Source organism: Hyperoodon ampullatus (assembly GCF_949752795.1).
Source record: "Hyperoodon ampullatus genome assembly, chromosome: 7".
NCBI lineage: Eukaryota > Metazoa > Chordata > Mammalia > Artiodactyla > Ziphiidae > Hyperoodon > Hyperoodon ampullatus.
In genome coordinates, this window is record NC_136920.1 from 107,045,657 (window position 1) to 107,068,840 (window position 23,184).

The 23,184-nt window shown below is 36.3% G+C and overlaps 1 protein-coding gene across 3 annotated transcripts in view; it reads right to left on the reverse strand.

The window, feature by feature from the left end:
* CWF19L2 (CWF19 like cell cycle control factor 2) overlaps positions 1-23,184 on the reverse strand; it is a gene marked incomplete at its 3' end in the record, with an annotated part of 168,843 nt that overhangs the window by 115,333 nt on the left and 30,326 nt on the right. For all 3 annotated transcript variants that reach the window (XM_079708103.1, XM_079708102.1, XM_079708104.1), the window contains exon 6: positions 9,325-9,418. In XM_079708103.1, the coding sequence (XP_079564229.1) occupies positions 9,325-9,418 (94 nt within the window). The remainder of the gene's footprint in view (positions 1-9,324; positions 9,419-23,184) is intronic.

A 23,184-nucleotide genomic window follows, 5' to 3' on the forward strand; every position in this document is an offset into this window, starting at 1 on the left:
CCAGGAAGAAATAGATAATATGAACAAACCAATCACAAGCACTGAAATTGAAACTGTGATTACAAATCTTCCAACAGACAAAAGTCCAGGACCAGATGGTTTCACAGGCAAATTCTATCCAAAATTTAGAGAAGAGATAACAGCTACGATTCTGAAACTCTTCCCAAAAACTTCAGAGAAAGGAGCACTCCCAAACTCATTCTATGAGGCTACCATCACCCTGATACCAAAACCAGACAAAGATACCACAAAGAAAGCAAATTTATAGGTCAATATCACTAATGAACATAGACACAAAAAGCCTCAACAAACTACTAGCAAACCGAATCCAACAGCACACTAAAAGGATAATACACTCTGATCAAGTGGGATTTATCCCAGGGTTGCAAGGATTCTTCAATATACACAAATCAAACAACATGATACACCACATTAACAAACTAAAGAATAAAATCCATATGATCAACTCAACACATGCAGAAAAAACTATAACAAAGTTCAACACCCATTTATGACAAAATAAAACTCCAGAAAGTGGGCTTGGAGGGAACCTACCTTAACATAAAAGAGTCCATATACAACAAAACCTACAGCTAACAATTAGTCAATGGTGAAAAGCTGAAAGCATTTCCTCTAATATCAGGAACAAAGCAAGGATGACCACTCTTGCCACTACAACTCAACATAGTTTTGGAAGTCCTAGCCACAGCAATCAGAGAAGAAAAGTAAATAAAAGGAATCCAAATTGGAAAAGAAGAAGTAAAACTGTCACTGTTTGCATATGACATGACACTATGCACAGAAAATCCTAAAGATGCTATGAGAAAACTACTAGTACTCATAAATGAATTTGGTACAGTTGCTGTATACAAAATTAATACATAGAAATCTCTTGCATTCTTACACACTAACAACAAAAAATCAGAAAGAGAACTTAAGGAAACAATCCCATTTACCACTGCATCAAAATGATAAAATACCTAGGAATACACCTACCTAAGGAAACAAAAGACTGGTACTCAGACAACTATAAAATACTGATGAAAAAAGTAAAAGATGACACAAACAGATGGAGAGATATGCTCTTGGACCGGAAGAATCAACACTGTGAAAATGACTAGACTACTCAAAGCAATCTATACATTCAGTGCAATCACTATCAAACTACCACTGGCATTTTCACAGAACTAGAACAAAAAATTTCACAATTTGTATGGAAACACAAAAGACCCCAAATAGCCAAAGCAATCTTGAGAAAGGAAAATGGAGCTGGCGGAATCAGGCTCCCAGACTTCAGACTATACTACAAAGCTACAGTAATCAAGACAGTATGGTACTGGCACAACAACAGAAATACAGATCAATGGAACAGGATAGAAAGCCCAGAGATAAACCCATGCACATAAGGTCACCTTATTTTTGATAAAGGAGGCAAGAATATACAATGCAGAAAAAACAGCCTCTTCAATAAGTGGTGCTGGGAACACTGGACTGTTACATGTAAAAGAATGAAATTTGAACATCCCTAACACCATACACAAAAATAAACTCAAAATGGATTAAAGACCTAAATGTAAGGCCAGACATTATAAAACTCTTAGACGAAATCATAGGCAGAACACTCTGTGACATAAATCACAGCAAGATCCTTTTTGACCCCCCTCCTAGAGAAATAGAAATAAAAAATAATAATAATAAACAAATGGGACCAAATGAAACTTAAAAGTTTTGCACAGCAAATGAAACCACAAACAAGACGAAAAGACAACCCTCAGGATGGGGGAAAATATTTGCAAATGAAGCAACTGACAAAGGATTAATCTCTAAAATTTACAAGCAGCTCATGCAGCTCTATATCAAAAAAACAAACAACCCCATCCAAAAATGGGCAGAAGATGTAAATACACATTTCTCCAAAGAAGGACAGATTGCCAACAAACACATTAAAGGATGCTCAACATCACTAATCATTAGAGAAATGCAAATCAAAACTACAATGATGTATCACCTCAAACCAGTCAGAATGGCCATTAACAAAAAAATCTACAAACAATAAATACTGGAGAGGGTGTGGAGAAAAATGAACCCTCTTGCATTGTTGGTGGGAATGGAAATTGATACAGCCACTATGGAGAACAGTATGGAGGTTCCTTAAAAACTAAAAACAGAACTACCATATAACCCAGCAATCCCACTACTGGGCATATACCCTGAGAAAACCATAATTCAAAAAGAGACATGTACAACAATGTTCACTGCAGCTCTATTTACAATAGCCAGGACATGGAAGCAACCTAAATGTCCATCCACAGATAAATGGATAAAGAAGATGTGGCACATATATACAATGGAATATTACTCAGCCATAAAAAGAAACAAAATTGAGCTATTTGTAGTGAGGTAGATGCACCCAGAGTCTGTCATACAGAGTGAAGTTAAGTCAGGAAAAGAAAAACAAATACCGTATGCTAACACATATATATGGAATCTAAAAAAAAAAATGGTTCTGAAAAACCTAGGGGCAGGACAGGAATAAAGACACATACGTAGAGAATGGATTTGAGGACACAGGGAGGCAGAAGGGTAAGCTGTGATGAAGTGAGAGAGTGGCATGGACTTATATATACTACCAAATGTAAAATAGGTAGCTAGTGGGAAGCAGCCACATAGCACAGGGAGGTCAGCTCAGTGCTTTGTGACCACCTAGAGGGGTAGGATAGGGAGGTTGGGAGGGAGATACAAGAGGGAGGAGATGTGGGGATATATGTATATGTATAGCTGATTCACTTTGTTATAAAGCAGAAACGAACATACCACTGTAAAGCAATTATACTCCAATAAAGATGTTTTAAAAAAAACAACAACAGAGATGGAGGAATCAGGCTCCCTGACTTCAGACTATACTACAAACCTATGGTCATCAAGACACTATGGTACAGTATGGTACTGGTACAAAAACAGAAATATACATCAATGGAACAGCATAGAAAGCCCAGAGATAAACCCACACACCTACAGTAACCTTATCTTTGACAAAGGAGGCAAGAATATACAATGGAGAAGAGACAGTCTCTTCAATAAATGGTGCTGGGAAAACTGGCCAGCTACATGTTAAAGAATGAAATTAGAGCACACCATAACACCATACACAATAATAAACTCAAAATGGATTAAAGACCTAAATGTAAGGCCAGATACTATAAAACTGTTAGAGGAAAACATAGGGAGAACACTCTGACATAAACTGCAGCAAGATCTTTTTCCATCCACCTCCTAGAATAATGAAAATAAAAACAAAAATAAACAAATGGGACCTAGTTAATTTATTAGTTAAACTTAGAAGCTTTTTCACAGCAAAGGAAACCATAAACAAGATGAAAAGACAACCCTCAGAATGGAAGAAAATATTTGCATGAAGCAACTGACAAGGGATTAATCTCCAAAGCTTACCTGCAGCTCAATATCAAAAAATGGGCAGAAGATCTAAACAGACATTTCTCCAACGAAGACATACAGATGGCCAAAGAGCACATGATAAGATGCTCAACATCACTCATTATTAGAGAAATGCAAATCAAAACTACAATAAGGTATCACCTCACACAAGTCAGAATGGTCATCATCAATAAAGGCTACAAACAATAAGTGCTGGAGAGGGTGTGGAGAAAAGGGAACCCTCCTACACTGTTGGTGGGAATGCAAACTGGTACAGCCACTATGGAGAACAGTATGGAGGTTTCTCAAAAAAGTAAAAATAGAGCTACCATATAATCCAGCAGTCTCACTCCTAGGCATATATCCGGAGAAAACCAGAATTCAAAAGGATGCATGCACCCTGATGATCACTGCAGCACTATTTACAATAGCCAGGACATGGAAGCATCTTAAATGTGCATCAACAGAGGAATGCATAAAGAAGATGTGGTACATATATATACAACTAAATATTACACACCCATAAAAAAGAACAAAATAATGCCAATTGCAGCAACATGGACGGACCTCGAGATTCTCATACTTAGTGACTAAGTCAGACAAAGAAAGACAAATATCATATGATATCACTTACATGTCAAATCTAAGAAAAGGCTACAAATGAACTTATCTACAAAACCGAAATAGAGATAGAGGTAGAAAATAAACTTATGGTTACCGGTGGGTGGGGTGGGGGAGGGATAAATTGGAAGATTGGGATTGACACATACACACTACTATATATAAAATAGGTAACTAATAAGGACCTCCTCTACTCAATACTCTGTAATAGCCTCTATGGGAAAACAATCTTAAAAAGGGCAGATATATGTATTTGTGTAACAGATTCACTGTGCTGTACACCTGAAACTAACACAACATTGTAAATCAATTATACCCCAATAAAATTTTTTTCAAAATAAATAAATGAAATAAAATATATTAATAGCTTTAAAAAAAGAATAAGGAAATTACAGATAATACAGAACTATCTGTATTATCATAGATAATAATACAGATATTAATGCATAACTATAATAACAATGAAACAAATTATTCTAGTTATGATTACCAACTATGGAAATCTGAATACCTCCAACAAACTTTATTAGGCTGCTTATATTTCCTTCTATATACATCACACTTTTCATTTGCATATTGGAAATCTAATCAATAAATAAATCAAAACTGTTCCTGATTTTCCTTGTTCAAAAATAGAACTAGTTTAGATCACCCCAGCTCTATAACCCACAAAATAGAGACCCCAGAAGACATGTACAACAATCTTCATAGCAAGAAACCTGCAGTAATCCCAGCCTAGAATCAACCCAAATGTCCATCTTCAGTAAAATGAATATAGATTATAGATTATGATATATATATTCCTAAAATAGACTACTACATAGCAATGAGAATAAATGACTATATACCCAACAACACATGTGAATCTGAAAATGGGCACAAAACTAGCAGGAAACAAAAGAGGGCATAGTATATGATTCCAGGCAAAGCAGAATTTTGGTGCTAGAACCCTCTGGCAAGAGCACAGTGACTCAAAGAGCCACAAAGCGAATCTTTGGGATGATAATAATGTTCTGTTTCTTAAACTGTATGCTGATTGCACAGATGTTTTCACTTTGTAAAAATACAGTTGACCCTTGAACAACATGTGTGAACTATGTGGGTTTACTTACACTCGGATTTTTTTCAATAGCAAATACTACAATACTACACAACCTGCAGTTGGCTGGATCCATGGTTGGTTAATCCACAAATACAGAGGGCCAACCAAAAGTCATATGCAGATTTTCAACTGCACAGAGGGTAGGTGCCCCTAACCCCCATGTTGTTCAACAGTCAACTGTAATCAGTCTGTATACTAATGATTTGTGTACTTTTCGATATATGTTTTGAACGTAAATAAAACGTTTATTTAAAAAAAAAAACTCGATTTTTCAATTCTGAAATTAATTCTGTCCCTCACGCAAATCTCAAAAGTTTATCTTCACTAAGCTATCTCTTCTAAGATAATGGGTCTTACTTTACATGCCTAAAATACTGTGTACTTCAAAGCCAGGTCTCTAGTTAACTCAGTGATTCACTTTTCATTTAAGTTTATTTTGCTCTTGCTCTTTTTTTTATTTATATATTTTATGAGTTCAAAATTAACAATGCAGCTACTCAAGGAAGTTAGTCTAAATCTGCAACTTACACAGTGATAAGAGACAACCACTGTAAATAACACCCATGTTAATGGTCTAGCTATATAATTAAAATTTTTATTCCAAGGAGTTATCTACTGACAAACTGATGGACACAGTGAAAATTTTAATTCATGCTAATGGAGTTCTCATAGAAATGGGACCTAAGAAAGGACCAAAGGAGCCAGTTTTTATACTTTTTAGACAGAGAAACACTAAATTTATAAGAAATTTATAGGACAAAAATAACTTAAGCTTTGGGTGCTTAATTAGTGAAGAATCTAAACTGAGTTTGGGCTTGGGGTAATAAATTAAAGTAACAAGGTCTGTTTGTATAGGCCTTTTGACCTCAAATTACCTGTCTCTGTTGATAAGAATTTCCTTCTACCTTAATTTTTCATATGCAATTTATTCCCTACTTTCAGGAAGACAGAGAGGAGGCTCAAAGTGTCCCTCTTGCATCAGCTCTTTCTTAAGTAACTTTAATTCAAAATAATCAATAAGCCATTGAGGCACACTTTGGGGCAACGTATGCTGGGCCCCAACAATAGCAATAATAAAATATTTATAACAAGAGAATTCACCAAATTGAATATTTAAAAAGCAAACAAAAAATACCAACTACAGAACCATCTATCAAGAAATTCAATCCAACAAATATTTTGTGAACACTTACTATGAATATGAAAATCTGTTAAACTCAGAAGGAAATCAAAACATAATAAGGGGGTAAAACATGGGTGAATGGGGTATCTACTCACTAAAAAATAACTTTTTTAAAAAAACAAACAAAAATGTCATGAATAAGGCATGGTCCCTGTCCTCTGAGATAAAGATATATCAAATAATTACAGTAAATTCATTGGTATGGAGCAATTAATATACACCTGTAGCTGATGTCTGTTTTCTATAAGTCAAAAATTAAGAGACTGAGTATATGCTTCCATAATTAAGAGTTATATTATTATAGACAAAATACAACCAAGTGAATCTGGGCTACATCCTCATTTTTCTCAGAAGACAGGATAATATAAAAATAGCAATAAACTGAATATCATGAGACCTAGATTTTAGTCTTGCTGTTGTTATTAAATAGTTGTAAGACCTCAAGCAAGTCATTAACTCTTTTAAATTTTGCTTCTTTGTCTGAAAAATAAGGCAGTTGATTTAAATCACCTTTGAAACAACTTCTCAAAAGACTGTGTAAGAGAAAGCCAAAAAATAAAGAGGGAAAAAAATCTATATGGATGAATAAAAATACAGAGTTTTTAAGCAAGAATATCTACTAACTACATGGTAACAGAGTCTTCTAATGAAAACCTAGAGTAACTAACCCTAGACTAAAATCAGAAGACCTGGGTTCTGGTACTACTCACATGACTATAGGCAAAGAACTTGATCAATTTCAGCCTTAGTTTCCTGAACATTAGGTATTAGCTTCCTATACAATTGGGACATCTACTTTGCTACCCTCACATGGCTGCTATTGAAAATAAACTGATACAAAAACGTGTTATTTTGTAAACTTAAAAATTGTACAAATATTCCCATTACTAAAATATGATTTAAGATAATTTTGTATGGACAGTGAAAATTTATTTATTTTTCCACTTAATTTTCTCTAAGGAAAAAAATATCAAGAGTAACAAATCAGCTATTGTGTATATGGCACCTCAATCATTACCAAAAAATCTATTGATAAAATCTTCCCAAAACATTTCATCATAAGGACAAATATTTGACAACATCATTATTAAGTATTTACTATATTCCAGATTCTGTGATAAATCCTCACAATAACCATATAAGACAGATAATACCATTATTCCCTACTACAATGTTTAAACTGGGCTCAGAGAGGTCAGGAAACATTCCCCAAATCACAGAACTAATGAGTGGAAACGCCAAAATTCTAATCCCAAGAAGTCAAACTCCAAAGTCTAAGTCCTTAAATATAAACACTATAGCACCTCTACATATCTCTTAATAATACTGTTATAACACTTTTAGGTGCCTCACAGTTTCAACTCTACCACTAGTCTAAAGAGAATGACTACACTATCTGCATATGCAGAAAAACCTACAAAACATTTTTTAAAGCTTAATTTCAGCTCTGGGATCTGAACCTCTGACAGACATTCAGAGCTTTCTGTCATTCTTTCTCCTTCTAATTAAATACGAGAAAGGGAAATCGTGAAAGCATTATATGAAAGGGAAGGGAGAAAGGCTCTCTAAAACCTTTATGTAAGGTCATTTTTCTCCTAGTGTCTTTGATTCTACTGGTTCAGCAAGCTGAAAGATACTACCTAAGGTAGAACTTTGGGTCTTCTCCAATCAGTGAAGTTAAGAACCTCCTGACTACATATACTCAAAGACAGGATTTGACAATTCTAAGTCTTCCCCATAGATGAACTTACTGACTGTCCTCTGACAACAAGGATGGTAAAAGCTTGGATCAGCCCTACATAATAATGGTTCACTGAGAAAACTTATGATTCCCAAACTCTTAAATTTCTAAACATCAGTATTTCAAAGAGACCCTTATATGACTACAGTTATTATTATATAGCCCAGCAGAGACATTTCTTTATTGCCCAAGCTGAAAGGCAATAAAGAAAATGTTATAATTACTAATAACTTCAGTAAAACTAATAAATATAAATTAAAAAGGAACCTATAAGGTGGCTCCAGGGACATCTCTCATAAAATACAAAAGAATATAACAAATGGCCAAAATAAGAATAAACTACACATAAAAAGCAGGAAAACATTCTGCTGAGAAATGACTAAGATGGAAAGATAATTTATAATACTACTATGTGTATACTGGGTTAATTGTGATTAATCAAACTTTTCATTGAGTTGTCAATGTAACACTTAATTGGCATATAAGTATTTTTTTTTAAATTATGGTGAAAGGTATGAATACATGACACAAGGATTTTGTCTCCATCTGCTGGAAAGTAACAGCACTATCCTAACATCAATGAAATTTGTAAATGCTGGCAAAGTAAGAATTTCTGAAGATATGAAATCACATCTTTAATATTTATAGATCATTTTCATGAAACTTCAGAGCTTTAATACTTTTTACATTTTGTTATAGACTGTAACAAACCAAAGGATTACATCCTTACAGAACAATGCTTTTCATTAATCCATTCAAAATATAAACTCAAATATAAAAACATTATCGAGTATAAAATATTTAATCAATTTGCTAACATATTATAGTTAAAATAATCTTCCCAAGTACTAATAATTTAAATGAGGCCTTAAAAGACTGCATATGTTTTATCATTGCTTTCCTATATGTAAACTGAACCTTTAGTAATAATCCATAGATGCTCATAATATAAAACCATACAAATTTCACATCAGATAATCAATATACATCAGTTTTGCAAATACATAAACAGACACAGATATTTGCAGACTTGATCAAAATTACAGCATCAAGCAGAAATATTTAAATAATAACTAGTGATAAAATTTAGATTTAATACATCTCAAAATCTGATTTGGATTATTATTCATTTTTGGAATTCATAATACATCTTGCCAATCTACTAGCAGACTCAGTTCATTCCCTTAGGAATACCAAGTTATAAGAAATGCCTGTGTGGCTACAATCAAAATATGAAGATACCTTTAGTAACTGATGACAGATTACAGTCTTCTGGTGGAAGACCTGTCCCACCATCCTTCCAGTATGGATTCAATTCTCTTTCCAGCAGTCTCAACTGGAACAAAATATTTTCAGAGGTCACAATTTTAAAATAACCCCACCATAAAATATATAAAATATATAAAATATATAAAAAATATAAAATATATTAATAAATTAAAAATCTGAGACTCAGTTAACAATTGTAACCTTAGGGAAATACTTTAAAAACTCTTAAGACACACTCTTTTCCAACTTGCAGGAAATAATGTCTAAATTAACATTCATTCAATGCTTTTTTTGAATGCCTACCATGAATCAGAACTGTGCTAGATGCAGAAGATTTAATAGTCAATATGCCTAACACAGCCCTTGCTAGCTTATGAGATAGTGAGGAATACAGACAATATACAAGTAACTGACAAGTGCTTTGAAGTTATAAGTACAGAGTGTTAAAGCCATACACAATTCAAACTCCTCTCATGCTGACAAATCAAAGACTTCCTAAAGGAAGTAATATGAGTACTATCAGACCTAAGGATGAGCAAGAATTAGCCAGTTTCTTCTGTGGGAAAAGAGAGAATTAAGAGGTTCCAAGTGTAGGAATAAAAACATGTTCATAAAACCCAAGACGAAAGAAAAAGCACTGCACCTTTAGGGAACAAAGTAATTCAGAATGGCTAAAACTTGAGAAGCATGAATGAATAGCAAATAAGAGATTAGGTTGTAGAATAATCAGGGACTAGGCCACAGGAACCACTTTAAACTGCTATTGGAGCTTTCTGCCGGGGCAATGGTGAGTCATAAACATGATCAGCTTTGTGTTACACAAAGAGCAAACTGCTTTTAGAGTGGAGAAAAGACTGGAGAAAAGCAACATTATAGGTAGGAAACCAGTAAGAAGATTGTGGCAGTAATCAGGAAAAAGATGACAGTAGCCTAGTCACAATGCAAGTGTCTACTGTGTTCCAAGCACTATGCCAGGTACTGGGGCTATAATTAATAAGCCAGGCATAGTCCTTACCATTAAAGAAATTATGGCCTTGAGAAAGGAGAAAAACAAGCAATATTAATATAGAACAGTGCTATGAAAGTAAAGACTGCTATAGAAACATATACTAGGGGCATCCAATTTGACTTAGGGGGTCAGAAAATGCTTCTTAGAACTAATAATGGCAATTATTAGAACTAATAATAGCAATTAGATAGAGAAGAATGGAAAGAGTTAAATGTTAGCTTCCAGAACCAACCTTTGAAAACAAAAATGTTGGATAAAAAATTCTTAAAAAGCATTTAAAACATATTCATGAGCTGACAAAAAAGTACAGAATCTCCAAAGAACAAAATTTGATTTAGGAATTTCCTGGCTGTCCAGTGGTTAAGATGCCGTGTTTCCACTGCAGGGGGCACGGGTCCGATCCCTGGTCTAGGAAATAAGATTCCACGTCACATGGTGTGGCAAAAAAATAGAAAAAAACAAAAAACAAACAAAAAAATTTTAAAGTTAAAGGTTAACTTAGAGGGATAAGCAAAGTAGTAAGCATTTGACTTCTTATAATGAACACGCAAAAAGATTCTGCCACCTCCCTTTTTAGCCTACTGTAAAATCTCACAGTATCTACAATTTCTTCCAGTGGTCTTATTTGGACACTCAGAGAGATACACATCAGATACTCAACAGGATAACAAAGACTAAAATTACAAACTGAGAAGGACAACTGACAACTGGTAAGACAAATTATGAGATACTATCTGAAAGTACACAAAAGACACAAGACTGAGTATATAAAGAATTACACATCAGTAAGAAAAAGATAAACAACAAAAAACATAAACAAGCAGTTCATACTATAAGAAATCGAAATGACAAAAAAAGATCTCTCTTAGTAATCAGAGGAGTGCATATTAATACATGAAATACCATTTCTCACACATTATTCAGCATGACATAATTTTAAAGTTTGACAATACAGATACTAAGTATGGTTAAGAAACATACATTGTTGGGGCACAATAAATTGATATAATCTCTTTGCAAGTGTTTGTAGGAGAAAATAGATGTGTACTTAATAACTTAGCAATTCCACTTCTAAATATGCACTATGGAGAAATTTAGCACTGCTTGTAATAGTTTGTAAGAGTGAAAAACAAAATATCCATTCCAAGAGAAATGGATATTTACAGAATGGCAGAGTTAGATTATGAAAGACTATACAGTGATTGAAAGGAATGAAATAGAAATAAAATATATCAACATGAATCAATCTCTAAAACATGCTCAGACCTTCTAGTCAAGAGATTTATTAAAGTTCAGTTCATGTTGCCATGTTTGTCTCTGCTCAGGACAAACCGAAAAGATATACAAAATATAAAACACTGCTAAGTTCAAAACAAGATAAACCCAGCTCGGTACACCAGAAACAGAAGAGAAATGCAAAGCAGTAAGCATAACTGAAGCCACATGACTACTGGGCTCTATGTGCAAGCAGAAAATGTTAGTCCTTAGTTCAATTTCTAAAACATAATAAATACTAAAGGTGCTCCAGTATATACAGGGGAATGGAAACAAAGCCAAGGACTGGAGTGAGGAGATGTCCTGCTTATGAAAAAAGGTTGAAAAATTGGTATGCATCTCTATATGCTATAGACTGGTTTTATAGATATGTGCCATAGATCTGTAGCTTACAGCACAATGTGGGCATAAGGAGCCAAGAAGACACAAAGACTTGAGTACTGGCTTTCAAGCTTTTCTGTGACCTTGACCCATAGAGAGATTTTCTGTGTGTATGTGTATCCAAAACAAAGGTTTTAGGAAACAAAACGTATATTTGTTACATGTAATACATGCTGGTATTTTATATTTTTAAATGATGACTGCAATAAATTTCTGACTCACAATATGAAAAACATTAGCATAAAGCACAAAAGAAATGATATCCTCAATATAAAGAAGACATATGAAATCAACATGCTTCACACTGAAGCTTTAGTTAAGGACCATCATTTTAGTCTTCTTCCTATGATCTTCATTTTTTTTCACTCCCATTATAAGAATTATCATTTGATTCTAAGGCAACGGCCATATTTTCCTCAAAATAAACCAAACATTTATCATGTGTTAAGAATACGATGATGTAGGAAGGAGAGATCAAGATGGTAGAGTAGGAGGATGTGGAGCTCACTTCCTTCCAAGAACACAGCAAAAATACATCTACATATGGAACAATTCTCACTGAAAACCAACAGGAGACTGGTAGAAAGACTCTTATACAACAAGGGCTGTAAGAAAAATCCACACAGATTCAGGTAGGAAGAGAAGAGAAGCAGCCAAGTTAGGAATTGTGACCCTGGGAGGGGACACAGAAAAGGAAGGAGATTACATGGACTCAGAGATCCTCCCTGGGGGGTGAGCAATTCAAGCCACATATTGGGTTCCCTAGCCCTAGGGTCCAATGCCAAGAAGACAAGTCCCCTTAGCTGACTTGAAAACCAGTGGGACTAACAGGGAGACTGTAAGAAACCTAGACTCTGCTCATGAAGAACACCTAGACTCTGCTCATGAAGAACACACACAAATTTGATTACTCTCAAAACAAGGCAGCAGAAGTAGACTTAAACTGCCCCAGGACTCTGGCCAGTTTCCTACAACACCCCCAGCCCATGCTCCAGCCTAAGCCAAGTGCCTGCTACAGCACCACTTGCTCCATGGCTCAGTTCCACACTGGGGTAAGGGATGCTGCACCCAAGAAGCATACACAGTTGTGAGAAATGAACCCTGCTCAGATCTGGAACTGCAACTGAATGGAGTGATGGCAACCAATGAAGGTGCTTGGCGAGGCAGCACATCAGAAGCAGTCTGTAACTCTGACTGATATGGGACCACCACAGCCCACTCCCTGACCAAAGCCAAGTGCCCATTCCAGCCCCTCTTGCTATGCCATGCAGCTCCAAACTGGGGCAAGGGCTACAGGACTGAGGGGAGTATGCTGTTCTGAGGGACAGAGCTAACCTGACCCAGAATGGCATCTGACGGGGGTCGGGGGAGGCAGCAGTCACTGCAGCTGATTATGGAAGCAGCTCATTGGGTGAGGTCCGAAACTCAGACTGGGGTCCAGAACACCACAGCCCACACCTGACCTTTCCCGAGCACCCACTCTGGCCCCTCTTGCTCCAATACTGGCCCCCTCTGGGGCAAAGTACTGGTGCTAGGAACGAAAAGAGTACACACTTAAAGGGAATGGAGCCAGCTCACTCCCAAATAACAGGGCTTCTGCTCCAGGAACTTGGGGCCCTACCCCAACTCCAATAAGGTGGTGTTGGTCACTGAGCAGAGAAGAACCCCAGGCTCACACCTGGCTCTGACTCTAGTCCCTCCATCTTCCAGTCTCACCTCCTACAAAGGTGATAGCTGCCAGCACACCCTGTGGAAAGATGTGACTCATGCTCAGGTCAGATCCAGTTCTCCCATCAAAGCCACTGGGCACATGGAGACTGCACAGAAATGCTCCCACACAAGGACACTCCTTCAAGATCAGAGTAGGTAAATGTTTCACCTAATATCGCAGACACAGAGAAAGTTAAGCAAAATGAGAAGACAGAAAACTGTTTCAACGGAAAGAAAAAGAGAAAAACCCTAAAGAAAACAACTAACGAAATAGCAATGAACAACTTAATATACAAAGAGTTCAAAGCATTAATAATAGGAATACTGACTAAATTAGAGGAAAGAATAGATGAACAGAGAATTTTAAAAAGGAACTAAAAAACATTTTTAAAAGACAGAACTGAAGAACACACTAACTGAAATGCAAAACACATTAGAAGGAACCAACAGCAGACAAAGTGATACAGAAGAAGATGAAATAAAAATTAACTCAATCTGAACAGAAAAAGAAAAATAAGGTTTAAAAAAAATGAGAACAGTTAAGGGATCTCTAAGACAACATTCAGCATACCAACATTCACACTATAGGGGACCTAGAAGGAGAAGAGAGAGAGAGGCAGGGCAAAAATGTGTTTGATGAAATTACGGACTGCCAGAACCTGAAGAAGGAAACAGAAATCCAAGTGCAGGAAGCACAGAGGGTACTAACCCAACCCTAAAAAAATGTTAAAGCATTTTCTCTAAGTGGAAAAGAAAAAGCTACAACAGGTAAGAATCTATGGGAAAGCGAAAATCCCACTAGTAAAGGCAAATATATAGTAAAGCCTATGGCTCAATCACTTAAATAGGCTCTTACTAAGATTAAGACAAAAAACTGTGAAATCAACTATATCTACAATGAACAGTTAAGGGAAAACGTGAATATATAAAATACATCATTAAAAACACAAAATGTGGTGAAGGGGATTAGAAAAATGTAAATCGTTTAGAATGTGTTTGAACTTAAATGACTACCTGTTTAAAACATGTAAATATAGTTACAGGTCAACATATATGAACCATATGGTAACTGCAAATCAAAAACCTGTACTACATACAAAAAAATCTAAAGAAAAAGGAACACAGGCATACCACTAAAGAAAATCATCAAACCCCAAGGGAAGGAACTAAAAGAAGAAAAGAACAAAGAAGAACTGAAAAACCAACCAGTAAACAAGTAACAAAATGGGAATAAGGACACACCTATCAATAATCACTTCAAATGTAAATGGACTAAATGATCCAATCAAAAGACACAGAGCAGCTGATTGGATAAAAAAAAAAAACAAGACCCATCTAAATGCTTCTTATAAGAGACTCACTTCAAACATAAAGACAAACACATAAACTGAAAGTGACGGGATAGAAAAAAATAATTCATGCAAATGGAAATGACAAGAAAGCAGGGGTAGAAGCACTCATTTCAGACAAATTTTAAAATAAAGACAATAAAAAAAGATAAAGAAGGGCATTATTAACAAAAAGGATTTCAATGCAAGAAGAGGAGATAACACTCATTAACATGCATGCACCTAATATAGGAGCACCTAAATATATATATATATATATATACATATATATATACATATATCAAATATTAACAGACATAAAGGGAGAAATTGACAGTAACAAATAATAGCAGAGGATTTTAACACCCCATTTACATCAATGAACAAATCATCCAGACAGGAAAACAATAAGAAAACAGTAGCCTTAAATGATACTTTGAACCAGATGGGCTTAGTAGATATCTACAGGACATTCCATCCAAAAACAGTAGAATACACATTCTTTTCAAGTTCATATGGAACATTTTCCAGAATAGATCACATAGAAGGCCAAAAAACAAGTCTCAACTAATTTAAGAAGATAGAAATTGTATCAAGCAGTTTTTCCAACCACAAGGCATGAAACTAGAAATCAATTAACAGGAAGAAAAATGGAAAAAACACAAAATGTGGAGACTCAATAATATGCTACTAAAAGAAAAACCAATGGGTCAATGAAGAAATCAAAGAGGAAATCAAACAAAACCTCTAGACAAATGAAAATAACACAACTTTCCAAAATCTGTGCTACACAGCAAAAGTAGTCCTAAAGGTAAGTTTATAGCAGTAAAAGGCCAACATCAAGAAACAAGAAAAATCTCATAAACAACCTAACCTACCATCTAACGGAATTAGAAAAAGAAGAACAAAAGCAGAAAGAAGAAAGCAATTAAGATCAGAGAGAAAATAAATAAAACAAAGAACAAAAAAGAAAAAAAATAGAAAAGACCAATGAAACCAAGAGGTGATTTTTTGAAAAGATAAACAAAACTGATAAGCCTTTAGGTAGATTCATCAAGAAAAAAAGAGAGAGGACCCAAATAAACAAAATAAGAAATGAAAGAGGAAAAATAACAATTGCTATCACAGAGATACAAAAATATCAAAACAGAATACTATGAACAATTAATATGCCAACAAATTGGACAACCTAGAAGAAATCAACAAACTTCTATAAACATAAAAACTTACTACAAGACTGAATCAGGACAAAATAGACCATATGAACAGAAAGATCACTAGTAGCAAAATTGAATTTGTACTTTAAAAAACTCTCAGCAAACAAAAGCCCATTCCTGGGAGAAGTCTACCAAACATATATAAAAGAACTCATATCTATACCTCCTCAAACTCCTCCAAAAAACTGAAGAAGTGGGAACATTCCCAAATTAATTCTATGAGGCCATCGCTAATTACCCTGATACTAAAACAAAACAAAGACACTACTAAAAAAAAAAATTACAGGTGAATATCTCCGATGAATGAAGATCCAAATATCCTCAAGAAAATATCAGCAAACCAAATTCAACAATATATAAAAAGGGTCATACATAATGATCAAGTGAGATTTATTCCAGGGATGGTTCAATATTTGCAAACCAATCAATATGATACACCACATTAACAAAAGGAGGGAAAAAATCACATGATCATCTCAACAGACACACTAAAAGCATGACAAAATTCAATGTCCTTTGGTGACAAAAACTCTCAGCAAAGTTGGTATAGAGAGAAAATATCTCAACATAATAAAGACCATTTGTGACAAATCCACAGCTAACCTCACACTTGATGATGAAAAGCTGAAAGCTTTTCCTCTAAAATCAGGAACAAAGGGGTTCCAAGACAGTGGAGGAGTAGGAGGATGTGGAGTTCCTCTCTCTCCATGGATGCATCAGGAATACATTTATAGATGCAACAATTCTCACAGAACACCAGCTATACACTAGCAGAAGACCTTAGACACCAGAAAGGACTATAAAGATCCCTGCATAACTGGGTAGGAAGAAAGAAAGAAGGGAGAAGGAGGAGGAGAGGAAGCGGGACAGGACCTGCATGCCAGTGGTGGGAGCTGAAGCAGGAGAGAAATTCCCTCATCCGGGGAATCCCTCTCACCAATGAGGAAAACAGTTGGGAGAGAAGGGAAGCATTTGAGGCTGTCAGTGGAGGGTGAAGCGACCGACCTTGGCAGATGGGACAGAGTGAAAACTACACAGACAGTCTGTACCGTGGCCCTAAGTGCCCCGGATTGGGATGTGTGTTCAACAGTGCACATGGGGGCTGGGAGCTGGAGCATGGGGACTGGAGAGCAAACCCGGGGCAAGAACTGCTGTTGGCTGTGGGGAGATGGCCTGAGGGAACAGGAGGGAGGAAATGGCAACAGAGAATGTCTATGGAGGAAAACCAGAATGCCATGGAAGCAGGGCGCTACTGCTGAGTCACACGCAGGGGGTGGAGCCACCATTGTAGCCAGTCTCTCCCCACACGCCAGCGCCTAGCACCAGGCAATACAAAAGGCCCTGCCAAGACTGGCCCTCATGCACCTGACACTGGGCACTACAAAAAACCCAGGCAGGGCTAGCCCTTGCACACATGCCGCCAGGCGCTAAAAAAAGACTGGCCAGGGCTGGCCCTCGCACACATGCCACTGGGCACTAGAAAAGATTCCCACTAGGGCCATATCTCTTGCGCCCATGGCCGCCAGCTTCCCCACGCACCTGGCGCCGCTGGGGCTCCCACTATCCAAGTAGCCGTGCCACCTCCATGCCCTGTCCTCACCGGGACAGACCCAACTGCTCCAGGGAAGCCTCGGGAGCAGACTCCTGTGGGTGGCCCACACACATAGATGGGGATAAAACCACAGCTGAGCCCCAGGGGCGGGGCAACTAAAAAAGAGGAACAAAAATCTTTCCATCAGTTGCACAAGTGGCAAATTAAATCCCCATAATCAGCTAATTAGATACTGTGCCTATGGAATATCTGAAAGGACAATGAGTATTCCCATAAATGAAAACGGTCTAGCACTGGCAGCTGTGGACTTTGGGGGCAAGCAAACACACGAGTGGGGCCAGATCAGAGTCTCAGCTGTCCCCACAGGGCCCACAGCAGGTCCAGAGACCAGCATAGAGGCATTGGAGGGTCTCCTGAGGAGGCAGAGGTGGGCTGTAGCTCACGGCAAGGACAATAACAGCTGAGACCCCAGGAAAACATTATTATTACTATTAATTTTACTCAGTTTTGATTCATTCTGTTGTTAAATCTGTTTTGTTTTGTTTTTTTCTTTTTCTTTGTTGTTAATGTTGGTTTGGGTTTTTTTTAATTTTTACTTTTATTTAGTCTCAAGGATTTTTTTAACATACTTTTTGATCTTATATTTCTACTTTTACTTTGCTTTTCTGTTGTTCTGTACTTTTTCATCATTTTTAAATATATTTTAAAAATTTTTTGTATTTCCATTTTCCCTTTGCTCTTCTGTTCTGTGGGTTTTGTACCCACTTCTTTTTTTTTTGCATCATTTTTGTCTGTTTTGTTTTCTTTGCTTTATTGTTCAGTTGGCATTCTGCTTTGATTTTGTTTTTTTTGTTTTTGTTAGTTTTGTTTTTAATTGTTTAATTTCGTTTTGGGATTCTTTGGCTGTTCTCTTGTTTTCTGTTTTCTTTGGTTCTGTTTTTGTTTCTTCTGTGTGTGTTTGTGTGTGTGTTTGTTTCTTTGTTTTTGCTCATTTGATTTTGCTTTTACCATTTGGGGTTTTGTTTGTCTCTTTTTTTTTTTCTTTAATCCATGACAAGCTGCTTCTGGGGTCTTGGCTCCCCGACCAACAGTTGGGCCTGAGCCTCTGGGGGAGGAGGACAGAGTCCAGGGTACTGGACTGCCTGAGAATTCCCAGTCCCAGAAAATATTAATCAGCAAAAGCTCTCATGGAGGTCTCTATCCGAATTCAAGACCCAGCTCCACCCAACTGCCTGCAGCCCCCAGCGCTAGTTGCCCCACACCAAACAACAAGCAAAACAGGAACACATACTCACCCATCAGCAGACAGGCTGCCTAAAGTCGTACTAAGCTCACAGACACCCCAAACACACCACATGACATGGCCCTTCCCAACAGATGGAAAGGACTCAACTCCACCCACCAGAACACAGGCACCAGCCCTCCCACCCAGAAGCCTACACAAGCCACTGGCCAAACCTCACCCACTGGGGGCAGAGACTAGAAGAAAGAGGAACTCCGACCCTGCAGCCTGTGGAAAGGAGACCTCAAACACAGTAAGTTAAACAAAATAAGAAAACAGAGAAATATCTTGCAGATGAAGGAGCAAGGTAAAAACCCACAAGACCAAATACATGAAGAGGAAATAGGCAATCTATCTGAAAAGAATTCAGAGTAATGATAGTAAAGATGATCCAAAATCTCGGAAATAGAAAGGAGCGAGAAGATGCAAGAAATGTTTAACGAGTACCTAGAAGAACTAAAAAACAATCAGTGATGAACAATATAATAACTGAAATTAAAAATATACTAGAAGGAATCAATAGCAGAATAACTGAGACAGAAGAATGGATAAGTGAGCTGAAAGACAGAATGGTGGAAATACAGCAAAAACTAACACACCATTGCAAAGCAATTATACTCCAATAAACATGCTAAAAACAAAAAAAGAATGGTGGAAATAACTGCCACAAAGCAGAATAAAGAAAGAACAATGAAAAGAATTGAGAACAGTCTCAGAGACCACTGGGACAACATTTAGCACACCAGCATTTGAATTACAGGGGTCCCAGAATTAGAAGAGAAAGTGAAATGGTCTGAGAAAATATTTGAAGAGATTATAGACAAAAACCTAACATGGGAAAGGAAACAGTCAATCAAGTCCAGGAAACGCAGAGTCCCATACAAGATAAATCCAAGGAGAAACACGCCGAGTCACATATTAATCAAACTAACAAAAATTAACACAATGAAAAAATATTAAACGCAGCAATGGAAAAGGAACAAAAAATATAAAAGGGAATTCCCATAAGGTTAACAGCTGATCTTTCAGCATAAACTCTGCAGGCCAGAAGGGAGAGGCAAGATATATTTAAATTAATGAAAGGGAAAAACATACAACCAATATTACTCTATCCAGCAAGGATCTCATTCAGATGCAATGGAGAAATCAAAAGCCTTACAGACAAGCAAAAGTTAAGAGAATTCATCACCACCAAACAAGTGTTATGACAAATGCTAAAGGAACTGTTCTAGGCAGGAAACACAAGAGAAGTAGAATACCTACAAAACCAAAGCCAAAACAATTAAAAATATGGTAATAAGAACATACATATTACTTTAAATGTAAATGGATTACATCCTCCAACCAAAAGACACTGACAGCCTGAATGGATACAAAAACAAGACCCTTATACATGTTGTCTACAAGAGACCCACTTCAGACATAAGGACACATGCAGACTGAAAGCGAGGGGATAGAAAAAGATATTCCATGCAAATGGAAATCAAAAGAAAGCCGGAGTACCAATATTCATATCAAATAAAATAGACTTTAAAATAAAACTATTACAAGAGGCAAAGAAGGACACTACATAGTGATTCAGTGATCAATCCAAGAGGAAGACATAACAATCCTATTTATGCACCCAACATAGAAGCACCTCAATACATAACGCAAATGCTCACAGCCATAAAAGGGGAAATCAACAGTAACACAGTAATAGTGGGGGACTTTACACTTACACCAATGGACAAATCATCCAGAAAGAAAATTAACAAGGACACAGAAGCCTTAAATGACACATTAGACCAGATGGACTTAATTGATATCTGCAGGACATTCGATCCAAAAGCAGAATAACTTTATTCTTAAGTGCACATGGAACTTTCTCCAGCATATATCACATCTTGGGTCACAAATCAAGCCTCAATAAATTTTAGAAAATTGAAATCATATCAAGCATCTTTTTGGACAACAATATGAGATTAGCTATCAATTACAGGGGAAAAAACTGTAAAAAACACAAACACACAGAAGCTATACAATGTGCTACTAAATAACCAAGAGATCACTGAAAAAAATCAAAGAGGAAACCAAAAACTACCTAGAAGCAAATGGCAATGAAAGCACAAGGACATAAAATCTATGGGAGGCAGCAAAAGCAGTTCTAAGAGGGAAGTTTATACCAATACAATCCTACCTCAAGAAACAAGAAAATATCTCAAATAAACAAACTAATCTTACACATAAATCAATTAGAAAAAGAAGAACAAACAAAGCCCTAGGTTAATAGAAGGAAAGAAATCATAAAAATCAGAGCAGAAATAAATGAAATAGAACAATGAAAACAAGAGCAAAAATCAATGAAACTAAAAACTGGTTCTTTGAGAAGATAAACAAAATTGATAAACCATTAGCCAAACTCATCAAGAAAAAAAGAGAGAGGACTCAAATCAATAAAATTAGAAATGAAAAAGAAGTTACAACTATCACCACAGAAATAAAAAATATTGTTAAGAGACTACTACAAGCAACTATATGCCAAAAAATGGACAACTTGGAAATAACAGACAAATTCTTAGAAAGGTACACCCTTCCAAAACTGAACCAGGAAGAAACAGAAAATATAAGCAGACCAATCACAAGTACTGAAATTGAAACTGTGATTTCAAAACTCCCAACAAACAAAAGATCAGGGCCAAATGGCTTCACAGGCAAATTCTAACAAAGATCTAGAAAAGAGCTAACACCTATCCTTTTAAAACTCTTCCCAAAAATTGCAGAGGGAGGAACACTCCCAAACTCATTCTACAAGGCCACCATCACCCTGATACCAAAACCAGACAAAGATATCACACAAAAAAGAAGATTACAGGTCAATACCACTGATGAACATAGATATAAAAATCCTCAACAAACTACTAGCAAACAGAATCCAGCAAGACATTAAAAGGATCATACACCATGATCAAGTGAGATTTATACCAGGGAGGCAAGGATTCTTCAATATACGCAAATCACACAATGTGATACACCATGTTAACAAACTGAAGGATAAAAACTATATGATAATCTCAACAGATGCAGAAAAACCTTTAGACAAAATTCAACACCGATTTATGATAAAAACTCTCCACAAAGTGGGCTTAGAGAGAGCCTACCTCAACATAATAAAGGCCATATATGACAAACCCACAGCAAACATTATTCTCAATGGTGAAAAATTGAAAGGATTTCCTCTAACATCAGTAACAAGCATGCCCACTCTCACCACTATTATTCAACATAGTTTTGAAATTCCTAGCCACAGCAATCAGAGAAGAAAAAGAAATAAAAGGAATACAAACTGTAATACAAACTGGAAATGAAGAAGTACAACTGTCACTGTTTGCAGATGACATGATACTATACTTGGAAAATCCTAAAGATGCTACCAGAAAACTACTAGAGCTAATAAATGAATTTAGTAAAGGCGAAGAACACAAAATTAATACAGAAATCTCTTGCATTACTACATACTAACACTGAAAAAACAGAAAGAGAAATAAAGGAAAAAATCCCATTTACCACTGCAACAAAAAGAATAAAATACCTAGGAATAAACCTGCCTGAGGCGGCAGAAGACCTGTATGCAGAAAACTATAGGACACTGATGAAAGAAATAAGAAATGACACAAACAAATGGAGAGATCCATGTTCTTGGACTGGAAGAATCAACACTGTGAAAATGACTATACTACCCAAAGCAATCTACAGATTCAATGCAATTCCTATCAAATTACCAATGGCATTTTGAACAGAATTAGAGGAAAAATTTTACAATTTGTATGGAAACACAAAAGACCCCAAATAGCCAAAACAACCTTCAGAAAGAAAATGGAGCAGGAGGAATCAGGATCCCTTACTTCAGACTATACTACAAAGCTACAGTAATCAAGACAGTATGGTACTGACACAAAAACAGAAATATAGATCAATGGAACAGAAAAGAAAGCTCAGAGATAAACCCACACACTTACAGCCACCTGATTTTTGACAAAGGAGACAAGAATATACAATGGAGAAAAGACAGTCTCTTCAATAAATGGTGCAGGAGAAAC